At 56.0% G+C, this 10,827-nt stretch overlaps 1 protein-coding gene across 1 annotated transcript; it reads right to left on the bottom strand.

The window, feature by feature from the left end:
- Nucleotides 1–4,644: 4,644 nt before the first annotated feature.
- Nucleotides 4,645–8,009, bottom strand: PLA2G2E (phospholipase A2 group IIE). Its single transcript, XM_045980605.1, has 4 exons — nt 7,970–8,009; nt 7,067–7,205; nt 6,796–6,902; nt 4,645–4,947 (listed from the first exon to the last, which is right to left on the bottom strand). The coding sequence occupies exons 1-4, from the start codon at nt 8,007–8,009 to the stop codon at nt 4,805–4,807; spliced, it is 429 nt and encodes a 142-aa protein (XP_045836561.1). The 3' UTR covers nt 4,645–4,804.
- Between the last annotated feature and the right edge of the window lie 2,818 nt (nt 8,010–10,827).

The raw sequence follows: 10,827 nt of genomic DNA, 5'->3' as shown, positions 1-10,827 counted from the left end.
GGTTTGGAAACCCAGGTTTAAAAAGTTTGTTATTTACCAGTCACCCCCCGAGCCTTACACATGCCCCAATGCTTGGAAGGAGGAGATGTGCCTTGAGATATGATAAAAATTGGTCATAGGATGCTCTGCGCCAGTGTGGGTTTTGGCTAGGCTGCTGGACAACGTGGGCACTCGGATCACAGTGACTCAGCGATTGAGAATTCATTTGTTCGTAAGGGGCCGGGACCAATCTTGCCGCTTCATAGGTACTGGCTTGGCAGAAGGAAAACTTCCCTCCCTGGAGAGACTTGTCTGAACCTCCCTATGGCAGAGTGACTTTGGTACCTCAAGGTCCTCCCACTTTTATTCAATTTTTTCACCCATCCTAGCATCCAAGAGTTCATCCTGTGTTTACTGGACCTGTATGGTCCAGCGGTTCTTATTTCTGGGCGTAGAATCAGGCATGGACCCTGTCCTCCAAGTTCCCAGGAGTGAAAGGAGACATACACACAATGTAAAAGGTCCTATGCCAGGAGGACCTTGAACTCAGAGGGAAATCAAGGAGGCTTGGCGGAGGAAGCGACATTTGGCCTGGGCGGAATGGGGAGAGAGGGAGGCCTTACAGGGGATTATCGCATGATCTGAGGACAGAGTTTATTAAAGATACACAGTTTAGGGAAAGACCAGGCACTTTTTTGTTGTTGTCATTAAGATTATATTTATTTACTAGAGAGAATGACCGGAAGAAGGAGCAGAGGCAGAGGGAGAAGCAGACCCCCTGCTGAGTAGGGAGCCCAATGTGAGACTCGATCCTGGGACTCCAGGATCATGACCTGAGCCGAAGGCAGACATGTAATTGACTGAGCCACCCAGGCACCCAGACTGGGCATGTCTTCAAACATGTGTCCTGTGGCTTTTGCTACCGAAAGACTGTGCTTGCCGCGCGACTCCCCGAGATGAGGCGGACTTCACCCATCCTAACTGTTCACTGGTGTTGGGAGTTGACCCCTGGGTGCATCTTGACTTTGGAGCTCTGCACAGGTCACAGCCCTCCAGGAAACGGAGCTGCACACACTCTCTCCGGCCAGGTGTTTCCCCCTTTGGACCTCCGCTCGGGGCACGGATGGTGAATGATTTTCAAACGTCTCCGCTTAAGATCAATGAGCACTCAGAGTAGTGAGCTCCGGGGCTCATTAAATAAATGAGCATAGGATTTATCCTGTGCCTGCTGCCACTTCCCTAAAATAATTCCGATTATCATGTGTCCGTGGATTCAACCGAACAGATACTTATCTAGCCTGTACTGTGATGGGTGCGGGAGGGGAGGCAAAAATGCCTAGAGCGGCTTGGCCGGGATGGAGCTTCTGGATGCTCCAGGCACTCTGGATGCGTTGTCTCACTTAAATCTTTCAAACCCCCTGTGAGCCTGGTGATTCCATCCTCACTTTACACACAAGGAAGACGTAACAGGCCCACGATCACAGATGGGCAGCAGGATTTGAATCTACAGCAGTCTGCCTCCACCGCCTAGGAATCCCAACAAGGACCCCGATGATGGGCGTAAGTGGACCAGGAAAGGTGCCAACACATTGCCTGGCATTTCAGAGGAGGGTGAAATCTCCAGCTGGAAAAGCATCACGGAGAAGGTGGCATCTGAAATTTGCCTCAAGCGTGCGGATTTTCACATGTGAACAGGGAAGCTTCCAGGCTGAAGACAGCTCTGTACAGAGGTGTGAAGGCTGAAAGGCGGTGGGTGGGGGCAGGCTCTGGGACCGTTCGTGATGATGGTGGCGCTATAAAGAACTGTATATACGGCTGGATCACCGAGGCTGGAAAAGCAGATGGTGCCACGCCTGAACACCACGGGTTGGTGGACAGTCAGAGCTATTGATGGTTCGGGGGCAGAAGAGGGAGCGACAGGATGGAAATCAAACTGGGGGAAGAGGAAGTCAGCCTCAGCAGTCAGGATGGTGACCGGCTGGAAGAGGGAGGTCCTGCTGGTCTAGTCTTGCTCTGGGAAAACACTAGTACAGAATAAGGTGTCTGTCTGCAGGTTGGCCACATCTGATGTGTCTCTATCTCCAGCATTCAGCGAGGGACCAGCCGTGTCGCTGGTGCACACACGTACACACTTACCGGAGGTTCGAATCTCCAGCAGTGACACCACGAAGAATCCCAAAGAAGCAGATGGAGGTCTGGTGAAATCCTAATCAGAAACTCCAATCTGCTTTGATATCTCATCACTTACTCAGCAAGTTACTTGATCAAACATTTCATTAATAGCTTGTGTTAGAGGTTAAGTGGGAAAAAGCAAACCAACCCAAATCGTGTCATCAAAACTGGAGAGGCCATCTATGAACATTCAGGTACCAGGGCCCCGCCCCCAGCCTTGAGGTAGCTCCCAGGCCTCATGCAGTCCTTCGTTCATTCAGTGAATTAGTAAACACAAGCACCTAGAACAGTGCTTTAATAAACAGAAAGCATTTAGAGGTGCCAAGACTTGTTAAACTGTCGGCTATCATATGGCTGTCATTCATTCACAGAACACGAACGCTTACTATGTGCCAGGCATTGTTCTGCACTTCCACAAACGCTAGCTCATTCAAACCTGGCCACAACCAGCCCGCCTTGTTCCAGTGGGCCCCGTGTCCGGGTGTTTTGGGTTGTAATGGCCACACGAGTCACTCTGGGTGGGGGGTGTCTTGTCAACCTACAGGTTCTGCCTCCGTGGGCCTGGGGTCAGGACCGAGGTCCTGCATTTCTGACAAGCTCCCAGAGGATGCTGTTGCTGGTGTCCATGGGCTGCACAGAGCCGCAGGTCTGTGGCCGCACAGAGGCACCGTGGCTAACTGGCTGAGCAGAGAGGTCTTGACCTGGAAACTGTGACCTCAAGTTCAGGGATTTTTAGTTATTGCTGCAAGTGTGCACCTGGCAATGAATGTGCGTACCACAGACACGTGCATGGAGTTCAGACCCATTGATTCATTCCGTGAACGGTTATGGCTCACTGGGAAAATGGACCGCATGGGTCTAGTTCGTAAGTTCCGGTTTCACTCTGCCGGATGGCTGCACACCTGTCGGGTGAGCCGGGGGCCGTCCCGTTGCTGCCTCACACCCATCGCGCCCAGAGCGTAACCTCTCTCCATCTCCCCATGCCAGCTCCCTCTGCCCGGTGCCTCCCCTATGCAGTGACATCTAGTGTTCTAAGATGTCTGTAAGGGCTTCGTGGTTTTTTTCAGCATATTATTGATGATGCCGAGGGACCCATTTCACCCGCTCAGAAGCTACTTTGCCCCCCGATGAAGGGAAATCCGGTATGAGCTGAATTTAGGTTTCCTCCTTGTAACCTAAACCAAGTGGACACCAGAGGGCGCCTCAGCACCACTCTTCCCAACACACACGCTCGCCTCCCCAGTCCCAGTGTTGCTCTAAGACCTGATCTTCCTGTGACTCCTTGCAGGGGACCAGCATCATTCAAAGCGGCAAAGCGTGCTCATCACCTCCCCCCCCTTTTTATTTTTGCTAACACAGAACATCTTCACCTTTCAAAGTTTATGACGATCATCCCTCAGATTTTTTCTCGCTCTTTCCTGCCCTCAAAGTCCAGAAAGTTGCACACGCGCCTTGAAAACGACAAATGGCGTGAACATTTATTGCGCGTCTGCTGTGAGCTCTGTCCCTTCTGTGTAGTACCTTGTCCCATGCTTGTCTCATTGAATGGGCTCATCCCAGTCCTGGCTGGCTTTATCACCATACTGTAGAGAGTGGAGATAATTCTGTCCGTAGTGAGGAGTAGACTTTGCTGATGTACCTTGCTTCCAGGGTTGGCAGCATCCCACCTGGGGGGAACCCTTCAGTGCCTTAAAATCTTCGTGGCTCCAGAGTTAGATGCTGGAGGCTGACGTCTTTCCTCTTCCCCTCCCCATATCAGAAGCCTGACCCGGCCTGGGCACGCTCTCAGTGGACCTTCTCTGGGCACTCTGGGCTCTCCAAGATGACAACCAGAGGGTTACATTGACATGGCCATACGTGGCCATGCAGGGTGTCACTGGATGATAGCAACGTGTGAAGAAACAGAGGCACGCTGGCTGGGAGTGGAGGACACCCCTGCAGGTAGAATGTCCCCTCTCTGTCCCCTGGCCACCTTTCGGTCAAAGGAGGGGTTTGGATGATTCTGGAGCTTTTTTTTCACACTTAGCCATTCTGCTAATCGGAGGGATTTGAGGCCTGCTGACATGGTGGGGACAATATTTTTAGGTTGGTATTTTTCATCTTCTCACATGACACCATATGGCCAGATCTGTTCCTTCTGGAGATCGCCATTACTGTCTTGCATAAGGTTGTAGAATGTTAGAAAAAGAGAATCACAAGAACTTACTATAAGGGGAAATGGAAAGGACAGAATGTTAGAATCACCCGCAGAGGTCACCATGTCCCATTGGTTCCTGCCGCATCCCCAGTGCTTAGCACGTGGCTGGCACAGGGTAGAGACTCAGAAGAAAAAAAAAAGTGAATGAAAGAAACTATAGACTAATGAAATCCTATAATGATAGAATCTGGGGATCGGAGAATATTAGAATCATAGGACATTATTCACTTACTCAGGGGAGAGAACGGGGATCTCAGGGCTGGGTTGTAGACTCTTTTGGATGCTAGAGGGTCCCTTGGCTCTTCCTAGGAGGACCAGCAATGGTCCAGGCCACAGTCTGGGAGCTCTCGAGGCGGGGGTGCAAGAAAGGACTTTCTGGAGGGAGGGCCTTTGGTGTCTGTGCAGCTCAGGCCGGGGCCGCTGGAGGCGAGGTGCAGGGCGGAGGTGGGCCTGGCCCTAGCAGGGCGGTGTGGGGCCGCTGCACAGTGTGTTGGGATAGCGCACGAAGTTGCGGTTGTAGGTGCCCAGGTTCTGGCGGAAGCAGAGGGCGGCAGTCCGGTCACACTCGCAGGTCTGACGCTGGCAGACGGTTCGGCCGGCTGACGGAACAAGGTGAGTCAGGGACCCTAGGGCTTGAGCCTCCCGCTCTCTGAGGTCTGCGTTCTCTGTCCCATTCTGCTGGGAGCCCACAGCTGCGGGGGCGTTTCGGGTGTGGGTGAGAGAGGGGGTAGGGTCCGGGGGTTGTCTGGGGGACTCCCAGGACACTGGGAAGCTGGGGGACATCTATCCTAGCTGTTCTGCCTTCCTCTCCCACGCCCATGCACCACCCACCCCCGCCCCGGCCCTCTGGTCGCCCGGAGGCCGTCTGGGTCTCTAATGCACCTGCTCCAGCCCCAGGGCGATTTCTAGACAACCCCTTCCCGGTAGGAGCCATGGCTGGTGCTGGAGGGCAGCCAGCAAGCTGACAGGGGAGCAAGAAATGACAGCGACTCAGTCCCAGGTGGCCTGTGCGTCCCGGAGCAGTCTGGGTCCAGACTGGAGCCTGTTGGGACCGAAGCTCGGGGCTTGCTTGGGCCCTGGGACTGTCTCCATCCAAGGGGACAGAGCCCGTTTTTCTGGCATTTGTCTTCAGGCCCCCTCTCTGTGTGTGTGCTCACACCTGGCCTGGGGTCAGAGCTGGCTTCGGCTCTCTACACAGCGGGGTCCCAGGGCCTCCCCTTCTCTCCACGGCCTCTGTTGGCCCTCAGCAGCTCTGGCTCCTCCCTGTCCCCATGAATACATCTCACAGAAATGTCCAGGGCTCCTCGTTTTCCCCTCAAAGGTTAGCCTCCACTTCCCACCAGGGTTCTGCCACATCTGCTATTCCAGCAAAACTCAGGGGTTTATCGGCTGCATCGGTTCTTTGAGTGGTTCTGGCTAGGAGCTAGATTAAGCCGGGAAAAGAAGTGTGACTGGCTCCATTTTACAGATGAGGAAACAGAGGCTTTTGAGAGGTCACATCTCTTGCCCAAAGTCACCCAGTGGGGGAGAAAGTGACGCCCTGATCCTCTGACCCTGTCCTCCTGATATCTCTCCTCAATCATCCCCTCAGTGCCATTCCAGACGGGTGACTCGTTCCTACCTTGCATAACCCTGCTGCGATGGAGAGCTCACTACCTGTCAAAGCTGCCTTGCTGTGTACATAAATGACTGCGGGAGCACGAGACTGAGCTAAATCTGCCTCCAGTGGTTCTGGTCCTGGCTCTGCCCACCCTGCCCCCAGGACAGACCTTAGAGATCTGAGCTGTCTTCTTCGACTCTCCTGGGTTCTTCGGCCAACCCTTCACTCAGCCCCGCCCTCCCTCCAGGCGACTCTGGCTTTGCCGCAGGGAGACTTGATAGCTTGGATCTGGGCTCCCTCCACACTGCCACCGGGCTGGGAGGCTTCCATGGGGCCCGGGACCAGAGGAAAACTAATCCCCAAGTGGGCCTATCTGGCAAAGCTGAGCAAATCGGTCCAGCCTGAGAGCCCCACCAGGGGGAGTCAGCCTTCGACAATGGGGTCTGCTGTCCCAAATCGTAGCTGTCGCTCCGTCTGGGACGGTGCCCTCGAGGCTCTGTCCTGGAGACCTGGCTCTGAACCTTGCCGCCCAGGCCCTGGAAAGGGTGTGTGGGTACAGCTCCTCTGGGCCTGGCTCAGCTCTGCCTCCTTTGTGCCTCCTTCCCAGAGGCTGGAGCTGGGGCACCTCTGGTGGGGAGAAGGCCTGGAGCCAGGGCAGGAGCCTACAGGTCCTGGGATCTTTAGACCGGGTACCAGTCTGGGGGGGGCAGGCCAGTCTTTCTCTACAATGCCGTGATGATGGAAGACCTACCCCGCCACATCCCTCTAGCCCAGGGTCAGGAGGGGGCTCCTGTCTGATGCTGCCCTCCCCCACCCGACCGGAGGCGCTCCAGAGCTGTTCGCTTACCGCAGAAGATGTTGTTCCTACTGGCAGAGAAGAGGTACCTTTCCAGCTTGGGTTCACAGCCCATCTTCTCCAGGCGCCCGTAGCAGCAGTCATGGGCATGGCAGCACCTGGAAGGGTCACGGTCAGTCTGGAGGGGCCCGGGAGCCAAGCTGGGGGTGGACCAGGGGCTGCTGGGGGGCCCAGGGCTCCTAGGAGAGGTCAGCCTCCACTCTCAGGGTGTCCCAGCTCCTCCCCGCCCCCGGAAGTCCCCCCGGCAGGGCCATCTGCTCACCAGTCCGTCTGGTCCACGGGCCAGTGGGAGCCCCCAACGCCGCAGTAGCAGCCGTAGTCATTGTACTGCAGCGCTGGCTTCCCTGTCATCCTCTCGATCATCACCCCAAACTGCACCAGGTTCCCGCCGGCCAGGGCCACTGGGGGGATGGAGGGCAGAGGCGGGCGGACCCTTTAGGGCCCTGCCCTCTGCAGCCAGCTTCCCTCACATCCCCTTAAGTCTGAGTCAGACACCTCCAGATCGTCCAGCCCACCTCACCACGCACCTTGCCCCCAACAACAACGACGCCAACCAGTAATGATATTCCCACGCCGTCCATCCCACCTCGATCCCTAGCGCTCCCCCCACCGTGACAACGCACCCAGGGCTCCTCCCGCCTTCCTCCCTCATCTCCAGACGACCACCCACTCATCCTCCTGCTTGCCCCCCACGGCGCCCCAAATGTCTCCCAGCGGGTCCTGATCATTTCCCCAGGCGTCAGCTCCATGCCCCCAGAGCACTCTGTCCCCACCAAGTCCCATCAGATGCCACTAGATCGGCTTCATGACCACCTGGGCTTCCCTGAATGCCTCCAGGTCCTGCTGATACAGCAACGGGGGTTTGTCCATCCAGGCAGGCTGGAGCCCAGAATGGAAGCTCGTTGGGAAGGCGTGGAGCGCGAGGGGCAGGAACCTCATCTGTGTTACCATGGGTCCCCACCAGCCCCTTTCCTGTGCCCTCTCAGGCCACCCAGGCTGCATTCCCTCCCCCTACCCATCCTTTCTTTCCTGGCCTGTGCTGCCTCAAGCATGACTGGCCTAGAGTTGACCCCCCACAACTTCCCTAGAGCCTGGTTCCAGGACCTCCGGGGAGTTCTCCGTTCCCAGCTGGGGAGGAGGAAGAGAGGTCACATAGGTCACTTACCCAGGAGGCAGAGGAAGGTCAGAAGAGGGGGAGGCTTCATCCCGAGGGGAGGGGAGGTGAGCAGGGGCAGAGGAGCCGGGCTGCGGGAGAAGGAAGTGAGCGGGCTGTTTCTGATCCCAGGGCACCTCCCCAGTTTGTTAAATACTGGGTCCTGTCCACTCCCCATCATTAACCCCCGAATGCACAGTGATGCAACTATACTTCCAGGTCTTTGGTCAATTCCCCAGGGGAGGGGCCAGCCTGGGGCCCATGGACTTGGTTCCTAAGGGGTTTTGGGGAGCAGTATGTGGGTCTCTCTTTTCCCTGCCTCTTCCTTCACCTACCCCTTTCCAAAAACCATGGTGCTAGCTCCCACCGGCTGGCTGTGAGCCAGGGGTTGTACCAAAGGCTTCTCACTCGTGGCGTCTTTTTCTCACCCCCATTTTACTGATGCAGCAACTGAGGCCCAGAGAAGCTGAGAAACTGACGTCCACATGGCCAAGTCTGTCCTGTTTCCACGCCGTTAGCTACTGCAGCAAGCCCTCTGCTCCCTGTCCCCTGCTCCGTGTCCCCTGCCCCGTGTCCCCTGCTCCATGTCCCCTGCTCTGTGTTACCCAGCAGGAGAGCGCTGAGTGTAGCTTGACCAGGAGGCAGGACCCTGGGGACCTGGAGGGCCATTTGTCCAAGATTGAATAGGCCAGAGGCTGGGAGCTCAGTCAGCTGAGCTTAGGGATTTTTCTTCATTGTTCTTTTCTGGGCAGGCTCCTGCTTGTTTGACAAGCAGTGAAAATGCTCCCAGATGTGACTTCTGTCTCCCTAGATCCCGAGGCAGTGGTGTAGTGTGTAGCCATAGAAATAGACTCTGTCTGAGTCAGCTGGAAAACCCACATTCCAGCATGGACTGGAAACTTCCATCCTTTTGATGTTATCTTAGGGGATGTGTTGGGGAGACAGTACCCCTTGGCCCAGCTTGTCTCCCAGCATGAGCTGCCGTCCCCATGGTTGGGTCAGAACACAGAGGCCAGGCTTCAGAGCTTGGCTAGAGGCCGGGAGGGACCAGGGGGATGGAAAGGAGGGCCCAGCTCTGTTGTGCTCGGAGATTGCAAAGTCCCACCAGTCACGGGCGCACCGTGGCCTCGTGGCCTGGTTGCTGCCCACACCCCTGAGTCCATACTGGCAGAAGGGGAAGCAAGATGCCGCCTGTCCTGGCCTGGGATTCCTCGTGCCCTGCCCTCCCTGTTCCTGGTCTGGAGTGGGGATAACTTGACCAGCGATTTCCGTCAGCACAGCACCTGGGAGCTGCCTGATTCGCAGCCTCGTGGTCCTGCTTCCACCACTTAGGTAGGCCCTTTGCCTTGCTCGTCTCCTTAGTTTTCCTGTCTGTATTATGGGGACGGAAGGCATCCCAGCTTGCCTCCTTCCTGGCAGGATGGGAAGCTCAAATGCCACCAGGCAGCTTGCCCCCTCTGAGTACTTGCTATGGACCAGGACGGTGCCAAAATCCTTCTTAGGCAAAATCTCAAGAAGGCTTCAAAGAGCCCCATGACGCTGCTGCTCTGATCATCCCCGCTTTACGGAGAGGTAAACTGAGTCCACGGTGAGCCAGAATATGGGCCCAGACAGTTTAAGGGGCCTACCTCGTGCTTCCAGTAAGGCTGGTGCCTAGCACGCATGATAGTTTTAAGGGCTCCCAAAATGCATGAATTTCTTCAAAATCAGAATGACTATAACACAGCCTAGATTATATTTGCCTTCCTACCAATGTGGTCATACATAGGCTTTTCACTTTTTTTTTTTTTCTATTTTAATGGGGGAAAGTGCCCTTGAAAGCAGAAGTCATGTCACCACCTGAGACCGACCCCAGGCAGAAGCCAGCCGCTCAGGAGCTGGTTTGGCGCAGAGGCTGGATCTCACGCCTGCAGACGGGAAGGACTCCCCGACAATCCGTGACACTGTGGTTGGGGGGTGCAGGTCAGGGGTCCAGGCCCGGGGCGGGTGCCACCTGCGAAGGGGAAGAGACATCTGGGTGACGGGATCTTGGCCAACGATTTGGGATTAAAAGTTTTTAATGCAAGGTAAGGCCGGGTGAACACTGGCCGAGCTGGGGTTCAGGCTTGCCTCGCACCCCTCCCATTTCCTGCTCCTGATCCTCCGGGAACTCACCCCCCCGCCACCCCATGAAACTAGGGGATGGGGAAGGGCCAGGGAGGTGCGTGCACCTGGCCAGGATCACCCAGCAGCTGTGAGTCATGGACTCCAAAGAGGGGGCTCCCCATGGCTCACCACTGCCTTTTGATTTTAACGAGGGCCCCTCCTGGCAGCCCCTGGCTCCTGGCCTGGGTCATCAGAGCCCAAACAGTGAGTCATTGAGGAGTTAGGTCTAAACAACTGAAAAGGAGCTTTGATTCCTGGGAGGTTTGGCCCCTAGCCCTTCCTGCAGCAGCATAAGGGTGTTTCCCAGGAAGGGCCGAGTTTCTGAGGCAGTTCCTTGGGTGAGCCATTTTGACTCCTGGCCTGGCCAGGATGGGGCCCCTGCCAGCTCTTCCCATGTGTGCCTGGAGCAGAAAATCAAGGACTGGGGTAGGGGGTGGATGGCAGAGCCAGACGGAGAAATCTAGGTGGGCTTGCAGGCAGAGGTGTCTGCAGCTGAGGTTCTGGGGAGGACTCGGATGTGGAGGATGTGGAGGAGAGTTGCAGGATTCGGGACATGTGGTTGGTTTTATAGTTTTCCCACAGTGACACCATGTGGTTGAAAGGGCCAGCGTCTCTGCACCCACAGGATTAGGACTGGAGTGTTTGCTCGCCCCGTAGGGGCTGTGTGACCTTGGCCAAGCCTGTCACCTCTCTGAGCTTAGCTTCGTCATCCATAATAGGGGGAT

The sequence above is a fragment of the Meles meles genome, chromosome 1 (genome assembly GCF_922984935.1).
Source record: "Meles meles chromosome 1, mMelMel3.1 paternal haplotype, whole genome shotgun sequence".
Taxonomy (NCBI): domain Eukaryota; kingdom Metazoa; phylum Chordata; class Mammalia; order Carnivora; family Mustelidae; genus Meles; species Meles meles.
The sequence above is the reverse complement of the archived record's forward strand: the minus strand, read 5'-3'. Positions and strand labels throughout refer to the sequence as shown.